General features: G+C 35.5%; 2 protein-coding genes and 1 pseudogene across 2 annotated transcripts; 1 reads left to right on the forward strand and 2 right to left on the reverse strand.

The window, feature by feature from the left end:
* The first annotated feature begins 1,269 nt into the window (after window positions 1–1,269).
* On the forward strand, window positions 1,270–2,005 carry LOC143634786 (splicing factor Cactin pseudogene; annotated as a pseudogene).
* Window positions 2,006–2,960: 955 nt separating this feature from the next.
* LOC143634832 (uncharacterized) lies at window positions 2,961–6,571 on the reverse strand. The gene is made up of 7 exons (XM_077102813.1): window positions 6,547–6,571; window positions 5,137–5,665; window positions 4,531–5,059; window positions 3,892–3,992; window positions 3,724–3,813; window positions 3,517–3,644; window positions 2,961–3,434 (listed from the first exon to the last, which is right to left on the reverse strand). Exons 2-7 carry the CDS (start codon window positions 5,578–5,580, stop codon window positions 3,290–3,292), a joined length of 1,437 nt encoding a protein of 478 aa, XP_076958928.1. The 5' UTR covers window positions 5,581–5,665; window positions 6,547–6,571; the 3' UTR covers window positions 2,961–3,289.
* A 3,942-nt stretch (window positions 6,572–10,513) lies between these two features.
* Window positions 10,514–17,204, reverse strand: LOC143634833 (putative glutamyl endopeptidase, chloroplastic). Its single transcript, XM_077102814.1, has 14 exons — window positions 16,913–17,204; window positions 14,924–15,131; window positions 14,706–14,816; window positions 14,549–14,597; window positions 14,281–14,393; window positions 13,689–14,192; window positions 13,495–13,623; window positions 13,129–13,425; window positions 12,571–13,029; window positions 12,422–12,487; window positions 12,274–12,334; window positions 12,031–12,180; window positions 11,536–11,966; window positions 10,514–10,650 (listed from the first exon to the last, which is right to left on the reverse strand). Coding segments are annotated over exons 1-14 (2,871 nt in total). The 3' UTR covers window positions 10,514–10,649.
* Window positions 17,205–18,844: the final 1,640 nt, after the last annotated feature.

An 18,844-nucleotide genomic window follows, 5' to 3' on the forward strand; every position in this document is an offset into this window, starting at 1 on the left:
GTATTATATATATATATATATATATATATATATATATATATATATAAAAACGTATTCCTCCAATTAAATATATTAAACGTATTTTATAAAAAAATTTTATCAAAATTCGTTATATCACAATTGATTCCTCCAATTGAATATATCAAAACGTATTATCTAAACGTCAGAACGTATTATAACATCAAAACGTTTTTATCAAAATTGATTTATATCAAAACGTTTTAATACGTTTTTGGTTTAATACGTTCTGTTTTAATACACAGTTATATCAAAACGTTCTATTAATACATTCTAGTCTGAAATAAAAGTGATGTCTTCTTATACGTTTTGATAAAACGTTCTTTTAATACGTTCTGCTTTGAAATAAAATTGATTTTTTTAATACGTTTTGATAAAACGTTCTGTTTTATTTGCAGGTAACGAACATTTTTAGGGTTAGATAATTAACTCAATTAGTTTGATATCGATCTGCAAATTAGTAGGTTTTGATTGCCGTTCGGAACGGGGTTTACGTTTTGATTGCCGGATTTGGGGGAATTTTGAAGAACAACGATTTGGGGAATTGAAGGACTAGATTTGGGGGAGTATACTTGTACGTTCTGGACGGAATTACCCTTTTGATAACTGCCGTATAGTATCGTATTAATGTATCTAATAATTTAATCGTGTTGAATTATACCTTCTGGATTATCGCATACCTAATATATATATATATATATATATATATGGGAGGGATATTTTGAGAACCATGTTGAGTTGTAAGAACTTAAGAACTCCATTCTAAACAACACATTTAATTAAATTGATTGGAATATGTGGTTGAGATTAAATCTAGCAAAAAAGTCAAAGTAGGAGAGAGAATAAAGATATAAGTGGTTACACTAATTTTTACGTCCGTTACACATGTGTAAAAAGTCGACTCGGTGCGTAAAAAATTATGTAATTTTTTTACGTGTATGTAACCTACATATATTACGCATGTGTAAAAAAAATTCAAAAAAAAAAATCGTTACACTAAGTTCTTTCGAGTTCTTAAAACTCAAAGGGTTCCCATTTGAAATCTCCCCTGTATATACATATATATAATTAAATTTGAGGGGCAGATTACCGATATAATTATTACTTGGGAAACAAGTTAACTAACTTGTATAACTTATATATAAAAACCAACTCTATTTTATTCATTCCTCTAATCCTCTTTCATTGTTCTCTCTCACTTCTCTTGTTTCCATAGCCAACTTCATCTTTCGACTTTTTATTGAAGAATCAATGGATAACATTAACGATGAAGTGTTCGGAAGCAACGATGAAGCCAACATTAACTCACACCGGTGGCATGACAAATTCCGACTAAGAAAACCAAAGTACATCAACCACGTGCAAACCGGATACGTGTGGAACCAGTACAACCGGACACATTATGATCGTGACAACCTGCCTCCAAAGACTGTCCAAGGCTACAAGTTTAATATCTTCTATCCCGATCTTATTGACAACACGAAGGTTCCGGTTTACACATTCGAGCGTGACGGGAAGAGTACCGAGACATGCATCATTCGGTTTCATGGCCGCCCGCCTTATGAGGATATTGTAAGTTTTTTTAATCTCGGTTTGAGTATTTTTTTGTTGTCACTTAATTTAAGATGTATTTTGTTATCGTGTATTGTTACGATACAAACCGTAATCAAGCTAAAGAATTGTAGAAGAAGAATCACAGAAGAAGGAGGAGTTAAACTCTCAAATCATTAGCTACCGTTCTCATTCACGTTTCATTGTTTAAGTACCATTGACTACTTACATAAATGTCCCCGTATTATGCTATTATTACAATTGACCCCCTATACTATTTATTACGTAACATGTATTGATGGTTTTTTTGTAACAGGCGTTTCGTATTGTTAACGATGAATTGGAGTATTCGTGCAAGAAGGGATTTAAATGCATGTTTGATGGCGGAGTCTTGCGTGTTTATTTCAACTTCAAGCGAGTCGTTTACCGAAGATGAGTATGGTTATAAATGGTGCTACTTTTGCTTGACTTGAATCTTGATGAATTGTACCTTTATATGTCTATGTATGTTAACTTGAATCTTGAATCTTTGATGAATTGTACCTTTATATGTCTATGTATGTTAACTTGAATCTTTGATGAATTGTACTTTACTAACATGCAGTTTTCTTTCTATGTTAGTGATAAGAGACATTATGTTACATTTTGGTGAGAATCAGTTAATTTACAGTCTCGTCATTTGATTATTTTAAGCTTGAATTAAACGTCGCGGAAACCAGTTATATTATCGTAACTTCAATTATATTATGTGTTGTTTGAAGGTTTGGTGATGTTCATTATTATTTAATAGAAGATATACACCTATATAAGTATTATTGAAGGTTTGGTGATGTTCATTATTATTTAATAGAAGATACACCAATATAAGTATTACTGTTAACTATGTTATAAGATTTAACAAGTAGGTATAAACGTTTTTACATAGAATAAAACACAAATTAGGAATATTCACCCCTATATTATCGGCTTATAGCTAGTCTTTTTGTTGTGTCCTTTTGATTTCTCTTGGTAATAATTTATGTTGTATGATTTACTATACAGTTCAATAGAAAATGGTTTTTAAAATCGGTTCGACAAATGTGGCCTCTTTCTGTTTCAAGACGGAGGTAAAGTTTGCTCCCATCGCTCAGTTCCTATTTTCTACCTTGTTTTTTGTTTGAAGGTTCCTATTCTCTACATTATTATTAGTCTTATTTGACCGCAACGCTTGTTTTTTGTTTTCAATTAAGGCTACGCGTATATGCTTGTCCCAGTCTGAACTAATTGTTGGCTTAAATATATAAATGCAAATGTCGTCAATCATTTATAACTTTAGCACTACTATTTTACCTATACAGCGTAAGATTCATACGATCAACTAAATGTCTGTATTATCAACTTATAAAACAAGTCCTTCAAAATACATTTTGGACTTCCTACAACTGCTATCGTTTCTTGTGGGCGCAACACCAATTTCATGTAAGAAACACGGAAAGAGGTTTACTTATTTCGAGTCTGTGACACAAAATGACTACAAGAAATACAAAATCCGTATAGGTTGTTCATATAGACCCGATCCTGCAAGTTACCAATCTAACCTGCTGATGATTGATAGATAGCAAACTAGTACTTGCAAAGAATACTTGTTTAATAAAGCCAGAAAGACGAATGCGGAATGCCAAGTTTCAACAATTATGACGTGTATTATATGATAATATAATTGGCTGCAAATTATAAAAAACTAGCAGCTGGTTTCAGCCTGCATCCTTCCATTTACTGCTTTATAGCATAGCAGGCTACAAAGAGGTAGCTTTGATTTCGAATCTCGATACCTGTACGTGTTAGTACAAGAAGGCCCGACACATTTTTCCCTTGATGGAGGATAACTGTATAAACCCCATAAAAATTAATTTAATAAAACTTCATAAAAATTAAAATTAAAATTAAAATTTTTTACTTCACACTTACCAGCTAGGTTTTGGGTCAAAAATCTGAGGCAGACCAATATCTTCAGCAAATGACACAGTAGTTCCAGATGGTCCAATAACTGTTCTAATGGTGTTGGGTGCTAGCACTTTTGCATTGGCAGCCTTTTCCTAAAGATATTAAAAATACAATAAAATTGGTCAAACTTCACATGTTTGAGTATAAACAAACAGAATCCGCAACCCGTACCTGTGCCAACTCTTCCTGGCGCTTCTTTAATTTGTCTTCTCGTTTCTTCCTGCTTGAATCTTGACCAAGTATTTTCCTGATTGCTTCAGCCTAACAGTTTTTGCCACACGGTGTAAGAAAAGGCTAAAAAATAGTAAAGTAAAAACGTTGGTCAAAGATAAGTCAAACCTCTGATTCTCGGGCTGCTTTCTCATTCTGAATCTTGCGTCTTTCAGCAGCTTCGGCTTTCTTAAGTTGCTGCTCCAAATCAGTAAGTTTCTCCTTTTGCTCTGTATATATTTAAAGCATAAATCCACAAGCAAATTACAAATCGATACTGTTTGTTACGCCTGTAAGTGTAAACGAACCGAACGGACACGAACGCTGTATGTTCATGTTCATTCGTTTAACTTAACTGAACAAACGACCAAACATGGACAATTAAACGACTGGAGTTTTCCTGTTCATGTTCGTCAAGAAAACGAACGTGTTCCTTTATTTTCGTCCGTTAACAGTATAAAAGAACAGTTCACGAACAAACACAGACAAACGGACAAAAACAAATTTAATTGCGCAAACACCAATTATAAGTAAATGGGAACATCGATACGTTGGGCCTAAAAAACTAGACTAAGTTGTAATGGGTGATTTTTTTAATTTCATACAACCAGACTAAATTATAATGGACCTAAAAGATTATAATCAATATGCAAATGAACAAGCTTAAACACGTGTAAACGAACATAACAGTTCACTGCACGTCCGGTTCATTTAGAGGCCTACTGTTTGTGCAATTACGTTTTGGTTCACACGATTTGTAGAACTTACTTCGAGGGGCGGCAGGTGGCAATCCATTTGGAAACTCAATTTGAGTAGCAGCAGAAGCAGAATCCCTGCCAGAAAGTAAAGCCCGTTGGCGTGACGTGAGAGTTTCACGTTTAGCAACATTTGGAGAATCTGGAGAATCTTTTCTATGTTTCTTCCCCTTGTTTCCTTCATTTTCATTATCAGACACCAAATCTTCCTCCTCGTAATCTGTATCCACAGAACCACTATCCCTACTTGACCTTAACGGGCTCGGTTCTTCTTTGAAACCCCTAGAAAGACTCTTGTGTTTCAGTTTTTCAAGGTACCGTATCTCATCATCATCCTCACCGTATTCACCGTCTAAAACACGTTTTTTGGGTACCCGTTTGCTCTTTCGAGTGGGGTCAATTTTCTCCCCTTGTTTTGAATTGTTACCCACTGAAGTGTTTTCTCTCCCGAGACTAAAACCTACCCTAGAAAAATCCTTCCGTGGAATCCCATGTAACCCAGTCTTTTTATCCAAAGAAGAATCGTCTTCATCCGAATTGTCCTGATATTATTAAGCAAATTTAAGTAATTCAAAATAAACTTAGATCGATAAAGGGAGCGAATGTAACAATACTGTACCTGAAGAATCAATTTTGCACGAGTACGAGAAGCATCTAAAGACCCTGAATTCTTTGAGGTTGCAGAATTAAACTTGGGTTGAATAGTCCTTGTCACACCACCTAACTTAAGTTTGACTCTTCTCAATTTATTTTCATTTCCACCTTCATTTGCATCTATCGAGTCACCATTATTATCTCTCTTATTTGAGTTTTCACTTTCGGATCTTGTAACACACTGATTAAGATTGAATACTTTTCTCTTAGGGTTAGCATCAACAGCATTCTCGTCACTTGATATCCTTCCCGCATCATCTGAAGGTGGTGTTGACGATAAAGACGCTTGATCATGATTTTCAGGTAATGCTGGAGCCTCGGGTTTAGGCCTTCTAGATGTTTGGGTCCTCTTTCTTTTAAATATATTATTCCCAGTACCTTCAAATCGAGAACCTCCAAACTCATCCATTTTGCTTCCTTTTTAGCCAATAATTAAATATCGACAAAAATTCCCCACACAGAAGCCCAACAATGCAACAAGTTGTGAAATAGTGCTGCAGAAAATACTAAACGGTAAGTATCACAGTCTAAAACATCCTTGATAAGTCATTTTGAATGCTAATTTCTTTAACTAAAATGATAAACCAAACTGATTTTAACTAATTAGTATCACATGTCCAAATCAAATAGACATATCCCTAGAAAACCATACACTGATACACAAAAGCAATCAAAAAGCAGCAGATGAATAAAATTCGCAGATCTCAGAGGCCGAAACATCTAGGCCTGTAAAGGCATATCCCTAGAAAACCATAAACAAAAGTAATCTAAAAACAGTAGACGAATAAAAATTCGTAAATCTCAGAAACCTAAACATCTAGGCCAGTAAAGACAAATCCCTAGAAAACCATAAACAAAAGCAATCTAGAACCAGCAGATGAATAAAATTCTTACATTTATGTTCATTTAGGCCTGTAAACGAACAATGAACGTTCATTTATGTTCGTTTATTTATGCCCGTTGATGTTTGTTTAAACTTATATAGACACAATATAAACATAAAGGGCCTTGTTTAAATTATGTGTGTGTGTGTGTATACTTGGTTATGTTTGGTCAATATGTCTGTTTATGTTTGCTTGCATTTGTTTAGTTCGTGAACTGTGCGTTTACATTTAGCCGAACAAACATGAACGAACACAAACACGCCTGTTTTCTTAATGAACAAACATACAAACTTTTATTCAATTATATGTTCGTGTTCGCGTTAACCAACACCAACATGCCCTGTTCGTGTTCGCTCAGTTCATTTACAGGCCTGTAAGCATCATACACATCACAGACACAACAAAATTCCCAAATTAAAGCTAACTAAACCAGTACTACACGCAATAATCAAATACAATCAAATCAACAAACAGAAGAATTAGCGAATCACCTGACGAAATTGAGATACCGCCAATAGCCGACAGAGATGATGATAATAATAATAATAATAAGGTTGAAGCGTACGATAGATAGAAGATAATAAACAGATAGAAGGTGTATTGATTTGTTATTGTTACATAAACGGTGTGTGAGTGGGTGAAATTAGGGTTTGGGGAATTGGGGGTGAGTGTGTGATGGTGTGGTGGTATGGTGACTACTAGACTCGTAGTAATCTTCTCCATTTTTGTATTTTGTTATGTTTATTATGAGAGACCCTGTCTGATTGATATTGTCTCTTCGGTTTGACCCGGATCCGGATCCGGGGTTATCTACCCAAACCCGCCCGTGCTTCTCTCTCTCTCTCATGCTTTTAAGAGTGTTGACATTTTTAGGGGTGTTTATGGTTCGGTTTGAAGCCGTGAGACCGTCCAAACCGGCTATTGGTTCGGTTTCATTGACGGTTTTCTTTTTTAACTTTCGGTTTCAAACCGTAGTGAATAGTTTAGTTTACGGTTTATGCCAAACCGGCCGTATAAAACCGGACCGGATCGTAATAATTGAGGATATATTTTAATCTTTTTTTAGATATTTCATTTATATTTATATGTTATTTATTTTTATTTTTATATTTGGCTTAGTTAATCATTAATGTTTAGATTTAACTAGGTATGTGATTGGACTTGATATATTTGCAGCTCCTATTTGACAAGCATGAAACATAGACCCGTATAGTTAGATTTATTTCTATGGGCCGAGTTATTCTATAAAAGGAAGGGGAGACAAAAATGAGAAGGATAAGAAGGATTTATAGCCACATAAAAAAAATTCTTCAAAAAAAAATTAAAAATAAATAAATAAATAATCATAACTCCAAATTTAATAAAAAAACAAAAAAAGTAAAAACACAAAAATGTTTCCACCGTTTTCCTCGTTCTTAAAAAAAACTCAAAAAAGACACAATGTTAAGTAAAAAAGACCATTGTGTTTTTTTGTTTATCATTGTATTTTGTGTCTTTTTTTCGTCATTGATTGTGTCTTTTTTCTTTAACATTGTGTATTTTTTTTCTGTATATTGTGTTATATTACTCAATATTGTGTTATATTTTGTTCGGTATTGTGTTATATTTTGCGATTTATTGTGTCTTTTTTTAGTTATAATTGTGTCTTTTGTTCATTTTCGTCATTGTGTCTTTTGCCTCTGCATTGTGTCTTTCAGATTTTTTTTTTATTTTGGAACGAGAATGACGAGAGAAACATTTTTTGTTTTTAAACTTTTTCGTTTTTTATTTATATTTTGAGTTATGATTTTTTTTATTAATTTTATGGAATTTTTTTAGGGGTTTTTTGTATGGCCACAAATCCTTTTCACACTTCTCATTTTTGTCTCCCATTTGTATTTTAATTTTTCCCTTATTTCACTTATTGTACAAATGTTAAGTATATAAACAAGTAATCAGTTTTAGGGGAAATTGCATCAGACGAGTTGGGGCATATCCTTTATATCAGTCCCAAGCTTAAAGCTTAAGAAGTAGAACCAAATGCATGTGTCATATTTGCTTAATTGCTTCTATTAAAAACTTTTGGAGTTTCATCAAAATGTTTTTAATATATTTCATGTCTTATATTTGGATAACTTGAATTAAACCAAAGGAGCCTAAGCCGTGAAACCAAACCAGAGCCAAACCGTTACTAACGGTTTGGTTTGGTTTTAAATTTCAATGGTTCGGTTTCGGTTTTCAATAATAGAAACCGTTACTAATGATTTGGCTCACGGTTTCACCTAAAAACCGTCAAAACCGGACCGCGAACACCCCTAGATAACGTTGGGCGTTCACAAACCGTCACATTATATGTCAATTTTTCTCAACGAACTCTCAGTTTCTTCCATAACATCAAATATCCACAAAATCTATTAAAAAATATTATATATATATGCATATATGTATGTGAGAGGGGGTGGTGTGGCCCCACAACGCCCGTCCGTCTCATGGTCTGCAGCAACAAACTTCCTCCACAGCACTAAAGTCCAACTCCTGCCACATCAACGGACGGGCATCCACAAACCTTGCGTTGTGGGTGCTCTTATCTTTTCTTTCATCGCTCATGCGTAAGGTAAGGGCGGATTTAGGAGGCTTGTGGGTAAAACAAGTTACCCCTCAACTTTATCGGCGAAGCGCAGATATTTAAGGTTTTTAGCATTTTTAGGAACCAATATGTATACTATGTTTAGTAATTTTATAACATCATCTGGACATGTTAAAAGTAGCTATCAAACATCACTATAAATCCATTGAACTTTACATGTGCAGATTCGAAACCTGCTTTCCACATTTTTTTACTAGTTGTTCCAAAAAAAAATTTTTGGTTACCAATGATCTCCTCTTCTAGATCCGCCATTGACGTGAGGTGCCGTGCCTTTGTTTGCCTTTGCTAAGAATGGACGGAGTGGACTCGGGGTGGGTTCGGGACCACACGGTACCGACAGGAACACCAGCCGTCTCTAGCGGTACCGCTATAAGGATTAGAAATGAACAATGATTTCCTGGATGTAACTCAAGCCCATATGCAAATAGTCACTCATGTTTGAACCTTAGCTAATTGCCTGCTTTTCAACGATTCTTAAGATCAATGGGATTTTGATTATTCGATTCAAACGATTACTATAACGTGACAGGTAAACGGGCAACAAAAGTACATTATCCAAACAAGCAGGGCGGAATTTTGCAAAGTTATAATACCATTCCACGGATAGTGTTTAGTTACAGACTTACAGGTACACTCTTTAACTAAACAAAACCAACCGCACTTTAACGAAAAATAATCAAATCATAATTTCATAAATATGCAGATGTTGCAGGATTATTACACGACAGAATTACAAATTTTGTCCTTTAAAAAAAGCCAAAAACCGGTTCGTGTCCTTTTCTAAGTTTCCTTGCAGGCGGTGTCCTTTAAACTTTTTTTTTCTACACGTTATGTCCTTTACGCTAACTGGGTTAGAAAAACTCAGTTAAATGCCCTCACGTGAGACGCATGTGAGGGCATTTTTGTCTTTTCACCACCTGCAACTCCTTCTTCCTCTTTCTTCTTCATTTCAGTTAAAAACCATCTGTCTCTCTCACCCTTTCCAATCCATCCCGATCCAACCCCCGTCTCCAAAACCTTATCACCTGCAACTCGCTGTATGTATTCACTTAATTCCTTATTTTCCTTCCTTCTTCCCACAATCGCCTAATGTTTTGTTCCAACAAGATCTTTCTAATTCGTGTGTTTCGTTACTAAATGACGTTGTGTTTCAACCCAATTCAGATGGGTTTGTTTGGAATTGGGGAAACAAGTCTAGATCTTTCGATTGTGATTTTCAGAAACTGGGTCGGGTCGATGTGTCGGATCTGTTAAACGGGTCGTGGGTTGTGGTGGCGGGTGATTCGCAGGCGCGGTTGTTTGTCGTGGCTTTGTTGGAGTTGGTTTTGGGGGAGGATGAGATGGAAGCCATTCACGGCGATTTGTTTAAGCGCCATAGCGATTACGGTATAACTGTGGTGGCAGGTCATCACCCTTAAACACTGGAGGTTAACCCACCGGAAAACCGTTAACCGGAGCTCGTTTTTCCGGCGATGAGGTCGGATTTGATGAGACGGGATAAGGTTTTGGAGACGGGGGTTGGATCGGAACGGTGTGAGCGTTTGAGTGATTTGACGGCGGTTGGATCGGGATGGATTGGAAAGGGTGAGAGAGACAGATGGTTTTTAACTAAAATGAAGAAGAAAGAGGAAGAAGTTGCAGGTGGTGAAAAGACAAAAATGCCCTCACATGCGTCTCACGTGAGGGCATTTAACTGAGTTTTTCTAACCCAGTTAGCGTAAAGGACATAACGTGTAGAAAAAAAAAGTTTAAAGGACACCGCCTGCAAGGAAAGGACACGAACCGTAATTTGGCTTTTTTTAAAGGACAAAATTTGTAATTGGGTCTTATTACACAGATATTTGTATCTAATCCAGTTACAAATTTGTTTTCACTTCAAGACTATAGGGATGGTACAACAGCCATCCCTTCCTATTTACATTGTAAAGTATCGGCCGATCACGTATTCTCAGAAGCTGAGGTGGCACATCTGCCAAAAATTTCTTCAAATTACCAATGGACCAAATTTGTGCTCCAAAAAGAGATCTGAAATATGATAATATTTTGAATATATATATATATATGGGAGAGATATTTTAAGAACCATGTTGAGTTGTAAGAACTTAAGAACTCCATTCTAGGCCACACATTTAATTAAATGGATTGGAATATGTGGTTGAGATTAAATCTGACAAAAAGGTCAAAGTAGGAGAGAGAATAAAGTTGTAAGTGGTTACACTAACTTTTACGTCCGTTACACATATGTAAAAAGTCGACTAGATGCGTAAAAAATTCTGTAATTTTTTTACGTGTATGTAACCTACATATATTACGCATGTGTAAAAAAAAATTCGAAAAAAAACATCGTTACACTGATTTCTTTCTAGTTCTTAAAACTCATAGGGGTTCTCATTTGAAATCTCCCCTATATATATATATATATATGATATATATATATATGGCTGATTTCTTTTGAGAACCACTGAGTTTTAAGAACTCAAAGAACTCAACGCAAAATTTTTTTTTTTGAATTTTTTTACATGTATGTAATATACATATACGTAGGTTACATGTACGTAGAAAAATTACAACATTTTTTACACACCGAATCGACTTTTTACATAGGTGTAGCGGACGTTTAAATTAGTGTAATCACTGTACATATTTATTCTCTCTTCTACTTAATTTTTTAATCAGATTTAATCTCAACCACATAATCTAACCTATTTAATTAAATGTGTAGTTAAGAATGAGGTTCTTAAAGTTCTTAAAACTCAATAAGGTTCTCAAATTATCCCTCCCCCATATATATATATATATATATATATAAGCATAATTATGATCTTAAGCATAAATGGTAAAATCAGAAATTTACCACAATGATGATCTTGTATTAAAATGAAGACCATCAACTCCATTGTCTTCCAGCTCAGCAACAGCACCACCACCAGAGGCAACCGCTTTGTTCTCGGAGCCTTTGCTTTCTTCGTTTTTCAATGCGATGTCTTCTGAAGAATTTGAAACACAGAATTTGTGTAGCCACCTGTCAGTCTCCCAAAGGACATGCATTATGCTCTCACGCGACGAATAACCGTGACTCCCGAATGGTAGGATGACGAGGCGAGACAGGGCCCCATGGCCTTTTAAAGCAGTGAAGAAACGTTCCGACTGCATCGTTAACGTTCCTGAATTATTGTCTTCTTCTCCATGAATAAGCAAAATTGGCTTCTTAATCTTATCGGCAGCCATGAAAGGACTCATCTTTATGTATGTATCAGTAGCTTCCCACAATGTTCTATCCTCACTCTAATAAAAAATATATCCATAAATACATAATACATATTAAACAGTAATTTAAAAAAAATGTTACCTGAAATCCAAAAGGTGTAAGTGTTCTATTATAAGCACCCGAACGAGCAATTCCACATGAAAAAAGATGAGGAGCGTGTGCTAAGAGATTTGCAGTCATGAATGCCCCATATGAATGTCCCCCAATCGCAATTTTATCCGGATGAGCTACCTTTAACATTTGCCAAAAAAAAATAATAAAAAATAATAAACAAATAACCTATTAATAATTAAATTTAAATGGACCAAAAGTAAAGAATTTAACCCCACGCCGGATAACTTCCTCAACCGCAGCCTCTGCACTCCAAACAAGTTGCTCAACATAACTGCTCACAAATAAATTAGCATATCGTTAACCGTCATAAATAGCTAAAAAGGATTATATAGTTATATCTGCATCCATATAAAATTACCTATCATTTGCTTCTTCCTTGCCTTCACCAATGATAGGTATTGTAGGCCCAGACAATATGGCAAATCTACATAACTTACCAGAATCATTAAACTACTCAAATAAGAGAAATCATTTAATAACAATAATTAATATGCAATTTAGTCTTACTTTCTTGCCAACCAAAGTAGTGGTGAAGTTGGACCAATGCCAGCAAACTCATTCGGCGAACCACGAACTTGACCCGCTGCTTCCTTATTCTTAAACTCACCAGGATAAGACCAAACCAAACAAGGTAACGGGCCATCCCGCGACGTGTCATAGCCGGGTGGCAGATACAAGGTTGCAGTCAATTGAACCCCGTCCCGTCTCTCATACCGCACCATTTCTTTGTGTAATGATGCCAACTGAGGGTATGGATGTGGAAAGCTTGTGATTTGAAATACTTTCTTATCGGGCCATTGTTGTATATAATATTGCGTGTTTTCAGTCTTTGACTCTTTAGAAGTCAACACTTTTAACTCATTCACATTCAATTCACCTGCTTTTTGGTCAGACATCAAAGCCACAACACTCTCATAATACTTCTCCTTGTCACTGTTCCATATTCTTTCCTTGTCTCCGGTATCTCTGAAATAAGTTGGACCAGGCGATAAATAAAATAACAATAATAATAATACACAATTTAGGGTTTATGTTTATTACATCAAAATATAATAAAACACTTACATGTCAAAGAGGTCTAGGAAAGGTATGTTTCCTTCAGGGGTAGCACCACTTCCATTTAATAATAAGAATGTGCCTTCTCTATCTTCCTTCTTAAATTTAGCAATGACATATGTTCCAGATGGCATTCTTCTTAACATTGGAGAACCGGGGTCAGAGTATACATCTTCAGACGATCTATCAAATAATAAGCGCGCGGTCTCGTGGGACCCGGGAGCAACCAACCATGTTCTTACACGTCTTGTTTTGTACCAAGATTCGTATACTAGTGCAAGTGAATCATCACACCAGCTAATTCCTCTGAAAACATTCAAAACATTGCATAAGTGGCAACTTTACACAGACACGTCTATATACACATACACTTACCCATAGCGAAGATCAAGCTTAAAAAGGATTTTTGGCTCTTCGCCTCCGGGTGCATCAGCAGCTTGTGTGTAAACTATGTCACGAGGTGAAACTTCCACTTTAGCATCACCACCATCTTGTGTCTCCACCCTTTAATTATATAATAATTATAAAAATAGCATTTACTTAAACCAGTTGAACAAGAAAAAACATACCAGTAAAGCTCTGAAGGCTTATCTGCCCTCCAGTTCAAAGACCGCATGCCTTTTCTAACACTATTAAACGCAATTGGAATATCCTCAGCAAGAGGCAAATTACAAAGTGTTTTTAAAAACTTTCCATCAGCCGACCACAAATCATCTTTTGTCGGGAATCTGCCACATGGCACGTTAAAAGAAAACGGCCTATGAATTGAACTTAATAGAACATATTTTTCATCGGGAGATGGATCTAGTGATGTGTATATAGCTGGCTCCCCAAACAACTTCACAGTCCCGTCTAAAGACACCAAAACAAGCTGTGATGTCGCATAATATTCGAATAAATCCTCATCATATTCATCTTTCAGCAAATCTTGGTAGGTTCGGGCTTGAACTATGCTTTTTCTCTCGTTTGATTGGATTTTAGGACCTGACGGGACTAACGGTTTTTTTGGTGGGCTTCCACGAGATAATGGGATTGTGCAAACTAAGAGAGTTGAATCATTCACCCACACATAACTGCAAATCAACAGAAACAATATATTGTTACCAAACAAGTTATTTTGTTTCTAAATTGTTTAAATTCAAACAAATTAGTGATCAATACTTGTCAAAAACTGCATTGAGAACCACATCTGGTGACTTAAACAATGGCTTAGCTTTTCCTGTTTCCACATCAGCAACCCACACTCTAAGTTTACTGTCACCATCATCATCATCCTGCTTCAGTCAAATCTTCAGATAATTAGATTTATAAAGCAATAAGTTTGTTTCTGTACAAAAAATGTGGATAGTTGGATGATAAATCAAAATACTATTGACATTTAACATGTTTTCTCTATTGGATTTCTTATTTATCATGTTTTCGTAATTACCTGGTCTTGCGGTCGAATGCTGAAGGCTAAATGTTTGCCATCGGTTGACCTTGTTAAGAATAAAGAAATGTAACTAATTTGATAAAGAAGAAAAATGGCATAGCACTGCATCATATTGTAATAAAGGAAAAATAATATTATAGACAATAGAGTTTACCATGTAACAAAATTAATCTTAGATCCGTCTGGAAAGCCATGTATCAATTTTTCTGGACCTAATGCTCCATCATCCTTCAAATCATGAATCCCGATACCAGTATAGAATGACCTAATAAAAATGAACAACAAATTATATTCATTCAACTATATCAAATTATCAATCACATTTAAATGTATATTGAAAAAAATAAAAAAAACTAGCATCCCATGACTCACATTCTACTACGGGAGTTAGATTTCCCATCAATACGAATGCCTGCAAGTTTTTCCTCTGGTTTTGCCAACTCAGATAATGGACGTAAAGATCTTCGTTTTAAGAATAAAATTTTATCCCTTTTTGGAGAAAATGATAAAGATGGAAGTGGTGGTGCATCAACAATATCTCTAATTTCAGGTGGAGGAAGCCGGTATCCACTATTTAATTCTAATCACGCGTTTAAAAGAAGAAGAAAGACTGTTAGTCCATCACAAAAATCAAGATATGCATGTTAAAGTTAAGTCATTTCTGAACTTAGCAATCAGTGGTGTGTAGTAGGGCTGTCCAAACTGCTCTGACGCTCACTCAAAAAATGCTCAGAAAATGCCCTGTTTCGGTTCGGTTTGGTTTGTAAACAAGCCAAGCACGAGCAAAGGTTTGCTCGGTTTGATTCGAATGGCTCGAATTATTTTTTAATTTAGTTTTTTTATATATAAAATTTATAAACCCTTTCAAATATTCCCTCTCTCCGCCGCTTTCATAGTTTCATTTGCTCGTTTCAAGTTTTAAGACTATTAGAAGTTTGTTTTCAGGTACAATATATCCAACTTCAAACTTGTCTTATAGAAATCTTTAGAGTTAAAAAAAAGATTAGTAAATCCCGGGAACTTGCTCAATCCAAAAATGCTCGTTTGAACTTGGTTCAAATTGTAAACGAGCCAAGCATGAGCAAAGGTATGTTTGGTTCGGTTAGCTTGAATTAATTTTTTTTTTATTTTTCTAATATATATATACACACACACAGACATAAATTGATACACACACATATAATTTTTCAAACCCTTTAAAATTTCCTTCTCTCCTTCTCTTTCATAGTTTCATTTGCTCATTTCAAGTTTTAAGACTATTAGAAGTTTGTTCACGTACATTATATCCAACTTCAAACCATAGTTATCAAATGCGTTAGGCACACTCAAGGCGCATAGGCCTCGCCTAAGGCCTGGGTGCAAAAAAAGTGAGGGCTTGAGAAAAATAGGCGCACTTAAATAAAGCATTTAAAATATATTACGCATATGAAAATTGATACTATTCTTTAAATAAAAACAAAAAAAAAAAAGCTATTATACAACAGTTAATATCATCTAATTAGTACCAAAAGTTCTAAAATAGTAAAGATTCAAATGTGATTCCAAAACTTGAATAACAAAATGTATCAATATAATGCCTTTGACTTCTCCTAGATCTAAGTTTCAATAGCAACCAATGTGTTTCTTTTGCTCGGCTTTTATGTTGTCATGCTCTTGGTATAGACAATGCCGAAGCGCTCACCTAGGAACTAGAAGTGCATTTATTGAGCCTCGCATGAAAATTAGGCCTAGGCGCATGAAGCGAGGGCTTTTAATAACTATGCTTCAAACTAGTTTCTTATTTTTAAAGTGAAAAATATATAAGTAGTGTTCAAAAACTCGGTCAATGCTTGATCGAAAAATGGTCATTCGAACTTGGCTCGGTTTGTAAACAAGTGGAAAAATGTTCGAAAAATGCTCGTTCGATTTTGGCTCACTTTGTAAACAAACCAAGCACGAGCAAGCCCTGACTCGGTTCGTTCTTAGTAAACAGCACTAGTGTGTAATTAGGTCTAGAAACTACAATTAACAACCTACACAAGGTCTGAAACTTAGAATGCTAACTGACATAAAGTGCAGCAAACTAGCAAAGAATCTGGTTCTTACTTCAATTGCAATTATAATTTAAATTCTTAAACCTAAGTTCAATAGGACGATAATAATTCAACAAAGTTATCACACAACACACCAATTCAAGTCCTTAACTGAACTCCACTAACACTCAATTTGCATTAACACACATATAATTAGATAAACCTAGAATGCAAACTGAAATTCAATAATACTTATAATTTTAGCCTAATTCAATCATATGACAATTCAACAAATATAGCAATTCATAACAACACATATAATTAATCAGATTAAAGTTAAATCAAGTACCGTCATCTTCATAAGCAGATGCAGATCCATTAGAACCACCACCACCAGCAGCAGCAGAAGCAGAAGCGTCAGCATCTTCGGTTGCAATAGCAGCAACAGGAACAAGGCGGTGTAGCCTTGAGGTAGACATGGAATGAACAAACCGGTTATGTGAGTGAATAGATGATGAAACTGGACGGTGTTTGAAATGAATAGAAGCAGAAGAAGAAGATGGTGATGATAATAATAATAAAGTTGAAGAAGATGGAGGCGAAGTGAGTGAAAATCGGTGGCAGAGTTTGTGTAACCGCATGATAATAATATCTTCAGATTCTTCAATCCAATTCAAAGTCTACACGAGTAATGATGTGCTCACTTTTATTGGGCTAGAGCCTCTGACATTGCGGCTATTTTTTTCGTTTTCTACGGGTCGGATAACGAGTTATTCGTCTCATTCAGTTCGGATTGATAGGATTTGAAAATTTTAGAGCCTTATTCGAAATCTGATCTGATCCGAATTAGGGGCATACCGAAAATTTTAGAACCCTATCGGAATTGTTTGGATAATTCGGATCGGATTCAGATAATCCGAAATAATTTGTGTAACAAATTGCAGATTTAAGTTTAATTAAATAAACATACAAAACTGAGAAATGGAAATAAAATACCGCAAGAACAAGGAAGTTAAGTATTGTTAGAGAGAATGACGAAGGAGTGTTACAACATTTTTGTCTATGGATTGTTAGGTTGATTGAGCGAGTAATGAAGTTATGATTATAAGATTATTGTAAATGCTAATGGACTTGGCTATATACACTAATAACATGTTATGTATTCGGATTGCTTGGATATCCGAATAATCCGAACTATCCGGAATTTTTTGAGATCCATATATGAATAACTAATTCGGATCGGATTATTCGAGTTTCATTATCGGTTCCGATTCAGCTTTTTTGGATTTCGGATTTTTGAACACCCCTAGACCCAATGACAAAAGGTCACCACCAGCTAGCCCAAACCAACCTTACAGAGCCTTTAAGCGTTATCTCCAGCTCCGGCAAGGTTGCAAAAGTCGCTAGGCGGACCTTAGACGGTCGACTGGGGAGTTGAGAGTACTCGGCCGTAGTCGGAGAGTACTCGGGGATGGTTCACCGAGAACTCGGCCTAGGCGGGGATTACTCATTGAGTACTCGGCGCCTAGGCGCGATTTTTACAACCATGGCTCCGGGAAAAAACCGTTCGCCTTTATGATCGAACTGGATATCATAAAGATCTCAGTTTTGCTTTATTGAGTCACTCATGCCCTTCCCAAAGTGTTATCTGTGGAGATTAAACCTTGGTCTCAATAAAATAACCTCAGACTTCATATAATTACATCACATTGAAGACTTTATACCATTACATCACATTGAAAATGACCTTTTTTCATCTTTCTAGTAACATTTTTCAACCTTTTAACTTAAAATCTTGTTGACCTTCAATTACAAAATCACTTTCAATTACAATGATTTTGTTTTTTGAACTATCACTTCACATTTGAAGAAGCTAACACCATACTGCTAGACCATTAGATCAAAGGTGTCAATGGTATTTAACTTCCAACCTGGAATAATTGATGGTATTGCGATAGAAAAGTATTTGTAAAAGTTTATCGATTTCATCTCCAAAAGTGTCTCTAGCAAATCAAGGTATTTGGTTGACGAATGAATGAATGATTGAACATGTTTGGGTAGTTTGGGTTTAGTGGAATCCCACCCCTACCAATTTGGGTTCATTTGGTAGCTTTGAGTTGTCTTCATCCACGGGATTAGTTGAAAGACTTGATATCATTTGATTCTTCGGTTTGTGTGATTGTGTCCCTGGTGAGTTCACTCGATGAGTCTCTTTGCATCCATGGCAAAATGGTTAAAGCGGCCAACCAAGGAAATTCGTAGGTTCGATTCCTACTGGATG

The sequence above is a fragment of the Bidens hawaiensis genome, unplaced genomic scaffold (assembly GCF_021521415.1).
Source record: "Bidens hawaiensis isolate Kalapana, Puna unplaced genomic scaffold, B.hawaiensis_p1.1 tig00007248_1, whole genome shotgun sequence".
Taxonomy (NCBI): Eukaryota; Viridiplantae; Streptophyta; class Magnoliopsida; order Asterales; family Asteraceae; genus Bidens; species Bidens hawaiensis.